The sequence below is a fragment of the Scylla paramamosain genome, chromosome 12 (assembly GCF_035594125.1).
Source record: "Scylla paramamosain isolate STU-SP2022 chromosome 12, ASM3559412v1, whole genome shotgun sequence".
Lineage (NCBI taxonomy): Eukaryota > Metazoa > Arthropoda > Malacostraca > Decapoda > Portunidae > Scylla > Scylla paramamosain.
In genome coordinates, this window is record NC_087162.1 from 26,189,210 (window position 1) to 26,203,256 (window position 14,047).

The 14,047-nt window shown below is 44.6% G+C and overlaps 1 protein-coding gene across 1 annotated transcript in view; it reads right to left on the bottom strand.

The window, feature by feature from the left end:
• The window catches only part of LOC135105986 (reelin-like), a 51,257-nt gene that overhangs the window by 17,836 nt on the left and 19,374 nt on the right, over positions 1-14,047 (bottom strand). The window contains exons 25-45 of the mRNA XM_064014726.1: positions 13,709-13,895; positions 12,878-13,098; positions 11,612-11,771; positions 10,556-10,720; positions 10,094-10,308; positions 9,743-9,903; positions 8,551-8,758; positions 8,106-8,264; positions 7,357-7,463; positions 6,202-6,387; positions 5,561-5,846; positions 4,558-4,710; positions 4,008-4,185; positions 3,667-3,891; positions 3,313-3,581; positions 2,668-2,770; positions 1,995-2,218; positions 1,409-1,632; positions 836-980; positions 448-623; positions 56-141 (exon numbers count right to left, since the gene is read on the bottom strand). Coding sequence (XP_063870796.1) covers positions 56-141; positions 448-623; positions 836-980; positions 1,409-1,632; positions 1,995-2,218; positions 2,668-2,770; positions 3,313-3,581; positions 3,667-3,891; positions 4,008-4,185; positions 4,558-4,710; positions 5,561-5,846; positions 6,202-6,387; positions 7,357-7,463; positions 8,106-8,264; positions 8,551-8,758; positions 9,743-9,903; positions 10,094-10,308; positions 10,556-10,720; positions 11,612-11,771; positions 12,878-13,098; positions 13,709-13,895 — 3,838 coding nt within the window. The remainder of the gene's footprint in view (positions 1-55; positions 142-447; positions 624-835; positions 981-1,408; positions 1,633-1,994; positions 2,219-2,667; positions 2,771-3,312; positions 3,582-3,666; positions 3,892-4,007; positions 4,186-4,557; positions 4,711-5,560; positions 5,847-6,201; positions 6,388-7,356; positions 7,464-8,105; positions 8,265-8,550; positions 8,759-9,742; positions 9,904-10,093; positions 10,309-10,555; positions 10,721-11,611; positions 11,772-12,877; positions 13,099-13,708; positions 13,896-14,047) is intronic.

Genomic DNA, 14,047 nt, shown 5'->3' on the forward strand with positions numbered 1-14,047 from the left:
GGAATGGTGGATGAGAAGAAAGGATGAGGAAAGAGTAAAGAGGCAAGGCACTCACTTGGTCAAGGGCCCACTGTGAGTTGAAGGATCCATCATGGGAAGGCTGCCACCACCTCAGGCGAGTGGTGTTGGTCTTGGAAAAGTCTGGAAAGTGTTTTATTGTTATGGTCACCACTGCTCTTCTTGGTAATGGTAAGGCTGGTGGTGGTGGTGGTGGTGGTGGTGAGTAATAATTAAAGAATCACAACAAGAACATCAATGACTACGATTGCCTTTACTGAGTGTACCTGGCAGTGTGAGAGTGGAAAGTGCTGTTATTATTGCCACTGTTGCTGCTGCTCTTACTGGTGATGATAAGGCTGATGGTGGTGGTGGTGGTGATGGGAGTAACAATAAAAGAACCACAACAACAAGAACAGTAACACCCAGCATTGCCATCACCATATGTACCTGGCAGGGTGAGAGTGATGTGCTGGGTACGCTGAGGCTCAGAAGGGTCAGGCACCAGCTCAGCCAGGAGTGCCCAGGAGATGCCGCCATCACTGGAGTATTGCAACAGCACGGGGCCATCACCATTGAAGGGGTCGCTGTCCATGCAGCCGAAGCGAATGTAGAACTGCACCACACTGGGGAGGAATGTGACATTACTAAATTGAGGGGAAAAAAAAGAGTAGGGAGAAGAACCACTGAGACTTATAAATGTCTATTCATGGCACATGGCAGCAGCAAGGAGGGTGAATGAGGGTTTCCTAAATGTGTACTGATGACACTAGGGCAGGGATGAAGAGGATGAATGAAGATTTGCTGAACACTGACTCATAATCTTGGACCCACTCACCTGCCATGAGTCAGATCAAGGTCTGTAGTGACCAGCATCCTCTCGCCTTGTTGGGAGAACACCAGTGCTTGCCCTGTCAGCACCCCACAGAACCTGAGCACCTCAGCACCTGCCCAGCGCAACAAGTGCTCCTGGGGCAAGCCAGCTGTGGGGAGGAGGAAATTCTCACAGTAAGGCTTGGCTTTTGCCATATAATTTTTCCTTGTCCCTCACTGATACATTAAGCTGAGTACAAGAGAAACAAAGTAACATAGACAGCCAAATGACTCAATCTAAACTAGAAGAAAGAGGCTGTTAATATTCATTAAAAAGAAAGCAAAGTAAAAAAAGAGAAAGTCATTTAAATGTGTACCTTATTATCTCCTAAGTTCATGGAGACTGAGCAGCAGTTGACTGTTGGTTATCAGGCCAATAACAACTAAGTTATCAGTAAAAACTTTTGCATTCTGAGCATGCTACCATCCTCAGCTTGCCACATGACACATTAAGCCAAAGACCAGTGAGAGAGAGAGAGAGAGAGAGAGAGAGAGAGAGTGTGTGTGTGTGTGTGTGTGTGTGTGCTGCCTCACTTACCTTCAAAGTCCTCAGTCAGGGAGTGTGGTCTGTCCTTCTCCAGCGTGCAGGTTGTCTCACCGCTGAATCCCTCGTCACACACACACATGTCCCCATTGATGCAGGAGCCGTGGCCACCACAGTGGTGTATGCAGGCAGGGCCAATGTACACATTGTCCACAGCCCAAGGTTCTGAGGAGTCCCGGGATCCATACTGCCCCTGCCACCACCGGAACCTCACCCTCCTGTAAACAAATTGAATTTCAGAAGAGCTGTAATCTCTTGGCATAGCAGAAGTAAACATCTCTGCCTTTCCTCTTATTTGAACCATTACTACTCATAATGCTGAATTTTCTCAGCTTTCAAACTTGAAAAACTTGCTGCTCCTTTCCACTGTATTTCAAATATTTGACATGGCTGTTCCATTCTATCATAAATGTAACAGTGGACCATCTCATTTTTAAAAACATGCTTCATTCAAACACTAGACTGATGGTGTGAGTAGGCATGCATGTGATAGCACACATGCATGTTGCTCTCCTGGATACCAGCACCAGGAGCAACAGTGGCAGCAGCAAAACCTTGGTTGAATCTAGCATCTACTCACCCACAGATCTGCAGGTCAGAGAGTGGCACAATAACTCTGGTCCAGTTGAGAGCACTGTTGGGGTAGAAGACAGTGGGGGTGCGCAGCTCATGCAGGCAGTTTGTGGCAGGGTCATCCAGGGAAGAAGTGGGCCGCACTGTGTGCCACGTGATGCCCAGGTCACGGCTGTATTGCAGCTGCACTGCGTGTTCTCGCTGTGTCACATGCCCACAGCCAACTCGCACCTGTGTAAGTTAAGCATATATACTGCAGTAGTCGGGTACTCCACAACTCACCCACATGCATGCGCACCATTATAGCACACCATTGGTTCATCATAAGAACAGCAGCAGGGGACACAGACATCAAGAGGATGGCTAGAGAGCACATGAGTGAGTGCACACTATGCAAAACAAAGCAAAGGAGCCTGATATAATAAACAGAGTATCCCTCTATATTGCAACATGCACCAATAACATTATTCACATTACATGAAGCCACATCACTCATTGCACAAGATCATCTTTGAGACAGAGTTGTGGAGGGTTGTACAAGTGGGCTCAGACTGAGTGAGTGATCCTAACATCTTACTTTCACCCTTGCATCCTGAGCTCTATGCCTCCTGCCACCCTGTGTCTTTTTCCCACCCAGTCTTTCTATCCCCAACATCCAACACACAGAGGTGAGTTCTCACATCAAATTGCAGCACGGAGTGGGCGTCCACCTGCAGGTCTCGGGAGTAGAGTGCATGGTGGCCCTCACCTGACCCAAACACCAAGCCTCTTGGGGAGTCTGGGCTGTGGTGAACACAGTGGCAAATGTTAAAAAAGCATTTAAGCCTTCAGTGTATTAGGGAATAATCTTGTAGAAATGAGAGGAAACTATAAGCTGTGACTGATTGGTAACAAGGGAGAATTACAGTAACCCAAACAAACCAAGAAATTGACAAGACCAGTCAGGAAGCAGGAAGTGCTTGTTAGCCAAAAACAAAGATAGACAGACATAGTGGAAATAACATGAAACCACCAATGTGAGACTGAGTCATGAGTTACATAGACATCAAAATAGAAGGACAACCATGAGGAAGAGGATGAGGAGGAGGGCAAGGGGGAGGAAGAGAAGAGAGAGGATCAGAATGTCATAGCAGTAAACCTTCCCTCAATATGAAGAAAAGGAAGAGAAAGAGAAGGAGGAGGAGGAAGAGGAAGGAGGATCAGAATGATGTAGAAGAGCAGCTTCCTTCAATATGAAGAAAGGAAGAGGATGAGAAGGAGGAAGAGAAAAGAGATCAAAATACTGTAGTAGAGCAGCTTCCCTCCAGGTGAAAGCAGGCACTTACTCAGCACACATGTGGCCCACTTCCCCCGCTGGCCAGTCTACCCAGGCATCAGTGGCTGGGGAGTCACTACTGAAGTCATCATAGAGCACGTTGGGAGTGACAGGCTGCCCTCCGATGAACAGGTTGTCCAGGGCCCACATGTGCTGCGAGACACCACCATGATGTGGCTGCCACACTCTGAACCTGGTGGCGTTAGTAAGGGCGAGGGGGAAGTCCATCAGGCTGATGGAGATGAAGATGGGCTGTGCCTGAGAGTGGTAGTGTATCTCCTGCAGAGGGAAACAGAGTGGTGAGAGGTGAGGGATTAGCAAGCTGGAATGAGAAGACTTTTTCTCTCTTCTGTTTCTCTCTTACCTTCAGAAGGCCCCATGTTATGCCACCATTTGTGGAGTATTGCACCAGCAAGTCATGGGTCCTGGCATGTTGTGCCTTCCTGTCACTGGGTTCCTCCTTACTGGAGACTGAGGTTTGCTTGCTTCTGCCCCCATTCTTTTTGCCACAACCAAGTTGGAGTGTAAACTGCATGAACTGACCAGCAGTCATGTCCAAGTCCACAGTGGATGCCTGACGCAGACCGTCCTGGAGGAGAGGAGTGGCTAGTCACAGAGAGTACAGTAATTACAGGAATACATGGCCAGTGTTGCCTATAGCAAGGATCACTGTTGACACTCACTAATGCCACATATTTTCATTACCTTAAAGAATACAAGAGCTGACTTAGACACCAGGACACCACACCGCTGAGACACCTCGGCTCCATGAACCTCCCACCAGTTGCCAGAAAGAAGCTCTGGAGTATTGAAAGTGTCCAGCAGCTCACAGGGCAAGGCCTCCGCTGGGACACAGAAAGGCTCATAGTAGCCATCATCACACCTACAGGAGAACACAGCCATGAGGTGATCCTTCCACCATAGCTTGCTGCAACCCATGCCAGCCTGATACAGATGCCCCCTATGCCTAACTGGCCAGTCCACTGTAAGGTGAACCAACTTATCCCAGAGAACCTCATTGGCCACCACACTATTGTAAACTCCTTAAAAAGAACTACCTCAGAATTATTGTGTTTTTGTCCTGCCAAAAGTGATACTATTTTCTATTTCAAGATTGTAAGTTTGATTATATTAGCTGCATATTTGCCTGTCTATCACTTTGTCTCACTATACTGCTGGCTGCCTGTCTGTTAGCCTGCCTGCCTGTCTGTCTGTCTATCTATCAATCTCCTTGGTAGTAAGCTGCTTGCTGTACCTGCAGGAGTGGTCCTCAGTGCAGTAGCCATGACCAGAGCACATCCAGGGGCAGGAGTCACCCACATACAAGTTGTCAATGGCCCAGAATGGCATGTGGCTCCCGGCAGCAGCATCACCACCCTCCACCAAGCGTATCCTTGTTCGCTCTCCTCTGAAAGATCATGGTTGACATGACACTCACTCCAGTGCAACTAATTATCCATTTCCATGCTATACCTAAAGGATCAGGGCAAAGAATCTCCTCCCACATTCACCAGTATTAGTATTTCCAGTGACACTTGAAGTTTAACTTTTCACATGCTGGAAATATTATTGCCAATATTTACAAGACATCTTTGGCTTAACACTCTCAGCACTTCAATCTGCTTAACATTTATCAACTTAACCAACAATATTCAGTTAGAAGTTCTGTAATTCCCAACTACTTCATGCCAACAACTGCTCTGGTATCTCTTCTAATTCCTGTTAATTCATTCTTTATTTTGGCGTAGCACTTATCATACTTGCTTCATAAACTAGAGGTCTTCAGCTTTGATCCTATGCCAGACAGACAAATTGTGAGAGTTTTTATGCTGTAGGATATTTACTAGCTGTGAACAGGTACCAGATATAAGCTATGGAGTTGTGACCTTGCTTCCTGGTAGGAGAGGAAAGGTAGCAGTCCCATCCTCCTGAGTGTGTGTGGATGTATGTAACTGTGCTTGTTTGCTTCAAGAGATTAAAATTTATCTGTACCACCCCAAGAAGAATAAACAAGGTGAGGTTGACAAAAAAAATTTTTTACAATAAGGACAGGAGCAAGTCAGATGAGACATGACAGAATGAGGAGAAAAAGAATGAATAAGAAAAAAATCTTCTACAAAAAAGTTTAAACAATGAAAAAAAAACAGTATCTGGACTGCCTTTAACACATTTAGTATCATGTTAATGACCTTGATCCCCTAAACTAGAAGCTCAATGTACACCACTGTTCAGGTTTAACAAACTGCATCATGTCATACGCAGTCAGCTTTGGTAGTGTGGTGGTGACTCGTGTCCATGATGGATGGAGGGAGGCGCTGAAGGTGGATGGTAGGTGGTAAGTGTCACACTCCACCTCAGGGGGAGCACACATTTCCTCCACCAGCTCCCAGGTCTTCCCATTATCAACTGAATATTGCAGCTCCACCACAGAAGGAGTGTTACTTATGCTGTTACCACCACTTCCACCACACCCGATCTTGATGTCAAACTGAACCACGGTGGCCCCAGAAGCATGCACGTCCCAGGTCTCTGCATATCTGGGGCCTGGGGAGGAGGAGAGATAAGGAGAAGAGCAAAGGAAAGCATCAGCTGACTGGTAGTGTTGGCATTAATCCTTAAGTGAGGAGGTGTGTGAATATTATGTCCTAATATGTGACTTAATTAGCACTTTGTTGTTGAGTGAGTTTCTAGTGAAGATATAAAGTAAGCTATGATCCAGAACCTGAGGCTGACAGTAAATTTACAGAACTCATGCAATCTGAACACACACACACACACATACACACACACACACACACAGTCAGATTACCAACCACCCAATTTAATATAAGAACTTAAGTAAGGAAAGGAGACAAAGAGAGTCACCATGGAGACATGTACACAGGCATTGGGAAAGTACCAGTGGGTCCTGAGAAGAGCATGACAGATGTGTTCCTGTCACATGCTGGCTGGAAGGAGGCTCCCTCGTGCAGGAACCAGACATGAGGCAAGGAGTCAGCATCACCGGCCGTGTGGTGGAGTGTGGATGGCAGAGTTTCATTGGCCAGCACCATCACATTATCCAGATGCCAATCAGCACGCTCCTCTGCAACACATACAAGCACATACACACATGCATCACTGGGGCACTGGGGACATCTGTCCAGCCACACTGCTAAAACCCAGTGTGTCAAGGAATGAACTAAGTGGACTATGGAAAGCAAGTGACAAAAACTTTGCTATACTCTAAAATTCCATACGTGAGAGGACTGCCAGTCTACCCATCATTTTATTTCAGTGACACTCTATGAATTGTGATGTTAAGAGACTGAAAAAAAAAAAAATTTCAAAACCTGTTAGTTTGTGGCAAGTTCTAGACTATATTGAATGCAAAATGAAAATAGACAAGCTTTTTGGAAGGTGACATTTTCTGGCTCAACTTTATTTCTCTTGAAGCACTAAAAATTCACACATTACTCCTCAATTTTATCACTATTACCGCTACTTATCATTATTGTTACAATTATTCTTGCCACTTTTATTACTTACTCCTACATATTTTATTTATTACTACTACCACTATTGCTACTGCTGGTCTTACTAATACTTCTACCACCATCACTATTAGTACTATTACTATTTCTAGTGCTGCTACTGCTAATTATATTGATACTATCCAATTTATAGTGATTGTATGCATTGTAGATCAACAGTGATACTTGTTGTGCATGTGTACTGGTGAGGCAGAACACAGAGACACGAGGGAAAGCAAGACTGGGTATGAAGTGCCTTGTGGGCCAGGCAAGTGAGGGTTGTCCTTCTGGCCTGTCAAATCCAGGCTCAAATTCTGGTTATATCAACCTCCTTATTTATAATAGATTATTTTCTCACTGTTTTGTAATGAAGAATATAGTTTTCATTCAGTCATGACAAATGTTGAGTTCATTATCAGTGTGAATGATCTTTTCCTGCTATGCAGCCTCAGTTTGTCAGATGTGTCATCTTATAAACCTTTTCCTGCTTATTGTAAACTTATTTCCATAAAAGAAACAAACTAATAAACTGAAACACTCACCAGGGAAAGTCTCATCTGACATCATGTCCCCTGCTGCCTGCCACCAGCGGAAGCGTGTGTGTCTGGTGCGTGCTTTGGGGGGCAGCGGCACAAAGAATGGCTCCTTCCTGTGGACCACACAACACTACTTTCAACACATCATGTATCCTTCCTATATTATTAACTATTTTGAGCAAGTCAAATTCAGTTCCAGTCTTTGGTGACTTTTCTGGTTCCCCTAAATAAAATTTGGAGAGTCTGAGCTACACTTATGTGGCTGTGTGATCCCAACTCCATACCTACATTATCTAAACTTTCTTTCTCTTAACTGATGCAATCTCTTTGCTCACACTATCTTCTCACTTGTTCATTCCAAGCTTCTGTATTTCTACTAGGCAATACTACTTTTCCTAATTATCTCTCTTTCATGGAATTATTTTGTAATCCTCTTGTGCATCCATATTCTCTTCTTTTCCTCAACAATAATCATTAATTATCTGTTCTTCCATCTTATTTAACAGTTTGTTGACTGTTACCAAGTCTATTTTTTCTTCTTTCCTGTAGTGTTAGTAAGTCTCTTAGCCTTTCTTCACAAGTTAATTTCCAATCTCTAGTGTGCCCAATCTTGGTTGCCATTCTCTGCATCCTTTCCAATGTGTGTGTGTGTGTGTGTGTGTGTGTGTGTGTGTGTGTGCTAATTAAGTGAGTGTATGTACATGCAAGTCTAATGGTGATGCACAAGTAGCACAGTTGTGGTGGACATGCCTCACCTGAGGGTGGTGTGTGCTGGCTCAAAGTGCTGCAGTGCTGTCCATGTCTGGCCATTGTCAGGAGAGAACTCAACTGCCACATTGTCCCGAGGTGCCTGGCCCTGCTGGCAGCGGCCCCGTGCCTCCCATGACCCAATTTGCAAGTTGAATACCAGGTACCTGAGAAGATAATACAGGCAGTTGCTTACTTGTCTCTTTCATGTACTGATACTAAACTACACACACACACACACACACACACTAGAGAAGACCTAGTAAAGTGGGACATGAGAGATACAATAGGACATGGAAGGAAGATAAAAAAAGATAAAAATTAATGTGTGCAGAGATAATACATAAATTTAAGGCCATATTAGACACCATGGGATACAAAGACAGGACAGTACTAGCATAGCTCCCCTTCCATACATTACAACTAGATAAATACAACTAAGTAAATGCACACCTGATGGCTCGGGTGTCTACTTCCTTTGTGGTGGCCATGCGATGTCCCGGGCCTGAGAAGAGCAGTGTGTTCCCTCCCTTCTGGACACCACAGCCCTGCCCCACCACTGCCCCCTCCACCCGTGCCCAGTGCCCCAACACACCACCATCCTCAAAGTTGTCGTGCATCCAACGGACTGGCTTGCTGGGGAACTTGCCACAGTAGGTCCCTGCATGGTCATAGAGGAATATGTAAAGAGTGATGGATCATTAACTGCTGCCAGTGCATGACTTGGATCCATATTCTGAAACATTTCTGTACCACACCACTACTTTCTGAAGTGACAAGGATTTTTAATGGTGTTTATATGGCTATAGTGACAGATTAACAAGATTTTTACATTAATAACTAAAGAAACTCTTAAGAACCTGGCTAATCATCTCTCTGGCCTTTGAAAATAGCCATGCCATGATGAGAAAGCAAAGTGAATCTGAATATGTGCTCTAGTTGAAATGACAGTTTTCTAATGGTGTTTTTATGATTCTAGTGACAGATTTTTAATAAGATTTCTACATTATCATCAGGAGAAATGCTCTAGAGAACCTGGCTAATCATCTCTCTCTGGCCTTTGAAATATACATAGTCATGGTGAGAGGATAAAGCATTTCAGAATTAAGCTCTCACTACAGCAAGGACATGACAGGCAGCACTGGAGGGAAGCACCAGCCAACATTGTACAAAGTTGTCTGATATTTCCTTCCAGTTTTCAGACAGCACATTTTAAATCTTAGTCTAGAGAGAGAAGCTTAAGTAAGTAAGATGCTAATGGGATACATTCAATATGGTATTCTGGAATCTGAACCTTACATGGCAACAGAGAGTCATTGTGCAGCATCTCCCCACTTGTGTCAGCTTCAGGTAATGACATTAGTGTGACTTTTCAGTAATTAAGATAGAACAGGATATAATGGGTTCAATAGGAAGGAGCTGCTTCTCAAATAGAGTAGTAGATGTCATTAGGTTATTAGCATTGAGTCATTAGAGGACTTCAAAAAGATTAGACAAATTTATGGATGAGGGTGATTAGTGGAAATAGGCAGGTATGTTTTGTGTAGCCTGACGACTTCTTCCATCTTGCAGCTTCCCTTATTTACATATGTTTTCATGTTCTTTTACCATAGCTACTGTCACTCCTTTGAAACAACAGGCCTACCCTTGTATTCTGGGTCACACTTGCAGTGGCCAGCGGCAGTGCACAGCCCATGGCCGTGGCAGTTGTGGCGGCAAGGTGGGCCAATGTACAGATCCTGCAGTGCGAACTCATTGCCTGCTGTGCCACTGGGGTTGTTCTGCAGCCACCTCAGCTGTATTTGCCTGGGGGAATAGAGCCTTGGGTGTGAGTGCATGTGTGTATGAGTGTGTGATCTGCCTCTTGCACAGAACAGACAGTGGGATTCGCAGGCTCAGTGTCCCCTAATCCTTGCAAAGCAAGTATATATATGTGTATGTGAAATGGGAAAGACAACAAGCAAAAGCAAAGCTGCTTTGTACGTTGCCAACTTACCTTTGTGAGAGCCGGTGGTCCACGGGGATGAGGAAGCGGCTCCAGGGTCCATGGTGGCCTGGGTGGTACACACTTGGTTCAGTAGGGCCTTCACAGTGCACAGCTGCAGCAGGACACCCAGGGCGCAGCAGGTGCCAGGTGCGTCCACTGTCTTGGGAGTACTGCAGGAACACTGGCTGGCCAGCCCCAGATATTTCCTTGCAGCCCACACTGATCTGCAGGGGTCTAGGTGTCACCATTCACTCTTAGGCACACTCCAGGGAGAGGCTCACCAAACAGTGTGATAGGTGTTCTGCTTAGTATGAGTATATCCTACTTCTAAATGTAATATAACACAATAAGAATCCTTCACATGTTCTGCATACTTCTTAAAGACAGTAGCATATTATCCTACACACTGAATTTGATGGCAATTTCTAGCATGAAGCTGCTACATGTGAGCAGACACTATGTGAAGCTTACCTGGAAGGTGATGACATCACTGGGAGAAAGTATGAGTGGATGAGTTACTGCCTCCCGCACTCTCTCAGCTCCATCCATCACCTGCACCTCTGTGTCACTGCCACAGTAGTGGCCATAGCTGCTGCTGGTCACAAAGAGCCATGGGGAAGCTACGGTGGAGTTTGGCTGTGGGACAGCAGGAGACAGTGGTCACAGGGGCATGAGGTGGGGAGATGAAGGTGTGTGAGGACACAGGATGTGATGTGCAGCATAGCTGAGAGTGGCTGGTACTGGAGAGGTGTAACACAGGCTGTGACATGATATTGCACTGTTGTTCTGTATGTGTATTTACCTATTTGTATTTACCTAGTTGTATTGTACAGAGCATGAGCCAAGGCTCATTTTATCCAGTCTTTATAACCATATTTATCTAGTTTCTCTTTAAACATGTAAACACTGTTTGCCACTACCATTTCTTCCTTCAAATCATTCCAGATTTCAATAGTTCGATACAGGAAGCTGCATTTCTTGATGTCGCTCAATCATCTACTCTTCTTTATTTTCTTTCCATGTCCCTTCATTCATCTCTCTCTCTCCTCCATCTGTGGTATCAAGTCATTTCTGTCTATTCTTTCTATATTGTTTATTAATTTGTACATTGTTATCAGGTCTCCCCTTTCTCTTCTCTCTTGTATTGTTGGTCATCCCATCGCTTCAAATCTTTCTTCATGGCTTAAGTCTTTCAATTCTGGTATCATCTGTGTGTGTGTGTGTGTGTGTGTGTGTGTGTGTGAGTGTTATGCACAGTGCATGAAAGAGGGAGGAAAAGGAGTGACATATAAGACAAACAAGACAGGGAGACAGTTGGTGCATCCTGCAGTATGGATACACAAACTAGAAGTTTTTGCAGGAAGCTGAGCAACAAAAAATTAAAAAATCTAAAAGATAACAAGTACATGGAAAAGTCAAACAATAATAAGTATAAGAGTATGACTATGAATAAGAATAAAATTATAAAAATGATGAGGAGCAAGGAAGGGAACAGGGCAGCAAGGACCACCGAGGTACACTACTCACAGCCATGTCAGCCTGCAGGGTGCTGAGTGGCTGCTCAGCCGCCACCCTCAGGTTGTCCACTGCCCACTGGTTCTGCCCATCGTGTGTTGGCTGCCACAACCGGAATCTCACCACACCGGACTCTCCATGCTCCATTGTGTCCAGCTTGACACTCACCAGTCTGCAAAGAGGAGTACTGATCTTAGTGCATACACACACACACACACACACACACACACACACACACACACACACACACACACATCTTCATGGAATTACAAAATGGGAGGAAAAATAATAACAAAAAGTAATGAAGAAAAGATTTGGGAGTAATGATCCAGGACAGACTATCATCTGAAAGGTGATAAACAGAATATTTGGCTCTACATACAGCTTGTTAACAACAATTAGGGTGGCATTTAACTATTTAGACAAAGAAATGATGAAGAAAATTATAACAAGCATGGTATGACCTAAACTGGAATATGCAGCAGTAGTTTGGGCTCCATATAGAAAAAAAAGATATATGGAAACTGAAAAGAATACGGAGGATAGTGATGAAGATGGTACCAGAATTGAAAGACTTAAGCTATGAGGAAAGACTTAAAGAGATGGGATTACCAACACTACAAGAGAGAAGAGAAAGAGGAAACCTGATAACAATGTACAAATTGGTAAACAATATAAAAAGAATACACAGAAATTATCTTCTCACTGATTCCTGGAATGTCCTTCAATAAACATCTTGATTGGAGAGGTTAAATCTCAGTTTTAGTAAATAAAGTTCTACAGAGTTTTCTTTTATCTCCCTCATTATCTTCCACTTCCTGATGATTGAGTCTACAGTATACAAATATTTTATCTATTCTCACATGGACTTTGCCTCTCATGTTCAGTGGCTCTTCTCACATCAGACAAGCTACACTCAAAACCTGTTTGTCTCATTCCTCCTATACCTAACTATCTTTAGCCCCTCACATTTTACTCCTATGTTACATATCTTGGTGTCCTCTATCACTGTTTTCATTATTACCTTTGCTTCTAATTTACCATCAAAACAACATAAGAGCATAAGAAAATAAGACTGCAAAGGCCAACTGACCATCTCAAGGCAGCTCCTGCATGCTTCCCCTCCTACAACATCACCGTAAATGACTCTGTATGTACTTTCATCCCATATAAGTTCTTAATAATATGAGAATTAACCAACATCTTTAGACCTTATTTGTCATATGCAGCCTCATGTAAACACATTAAACAGTCTGTGCTCTGGTGTGGTGCTCCTACCTTGGGGTGCGGTGGTCGGCAGGAAGCAGCTCCTGTAGCAGAGCCCAGCTCAGGCCGCCGTCAGTGGAATACTCCAACACGACACTGCCAGCACCAGGCGTCTCTTGATGGAGGGCAGGAAGGCAGCTGGTGGTTGAGCCGCTGCCAATCACCAACATCAGGGTGATCACCTCCAGCTGGGCAGCATTGAAGTCGTCTGTCTCTAGCTGCCGTACACCAGGCTGCCAGGGAACAAGATGCTCAGCTAGTAGTGTGCTGCTGCAGATGCTGTGGTGTGGTGATGGTAAGATGTGTAATGAATGAGTTTGTGGAAGGAATAGTTGGTGGCTGAGAGACCATGTGAGAGATTTTGGGTGTGGGTGAAGACTGATAGAATATGAAATACTATTCCATATATGTGAAGCACCACCACCCAGGAGGGTTTGGGAGGAGAAAGGAAAAAGTATGGCCTTACTTTCCATGGGGCTAAATCTACTCTTAGGTCCCTTTCACATGGAACCACCTGGCAGTGCTGTTCTATGGCTCATAAGTTGCTTCATCAGTGTTACTTATGTGGGTCTGTAGTGTTGTTAATGCACATGTGAAGCTTTACAGAAAGGAATCTCAAACTGAGTCAGCTGGTGCTACAATTGTGTCATGTATGTGTTACTAAAATAGTGGCACAACCACAGCTACAAGTGAAAGCTACATTTGACAGCCAGGTGATATGACAAACAACACTACTTTTTGTTGTGGTGAAGACAACCACTCACATGTGTCTACAGCACATATATTTATTTAACTACCTTCTTCAAGTATCTTTTCCTGGTGAAAAAGCAATAAAGGACTTACAGCACCAAAGTAGAGGCTGTTGTTGGAGAGCACCACACCACAACCATCCCCGGGTGGTGCCAGGCTGCCACCTGTCACCTTCAGGTCATACTTCACCACATCATTGTCGTTGTCAAAGGTGGCGTCCAGCTGGTGGTGCAGCTTGTGGAGTGGCAGGCAGTTGTGGCCATGGAAGTTGTCATCACACCTGTAGTAGAGAGTGGCTAGTGCTGGAGATGTGTAGCACAGGCTGTGATGTGATGCTGCACTGTTGTTCCATGTGTGTGTGTGTGTGTGTGTGTGTGTGTGTGTGTGTGGTGGCTCCTGCATTGTGTCAGGGATAGGCAACATACAGCTCAC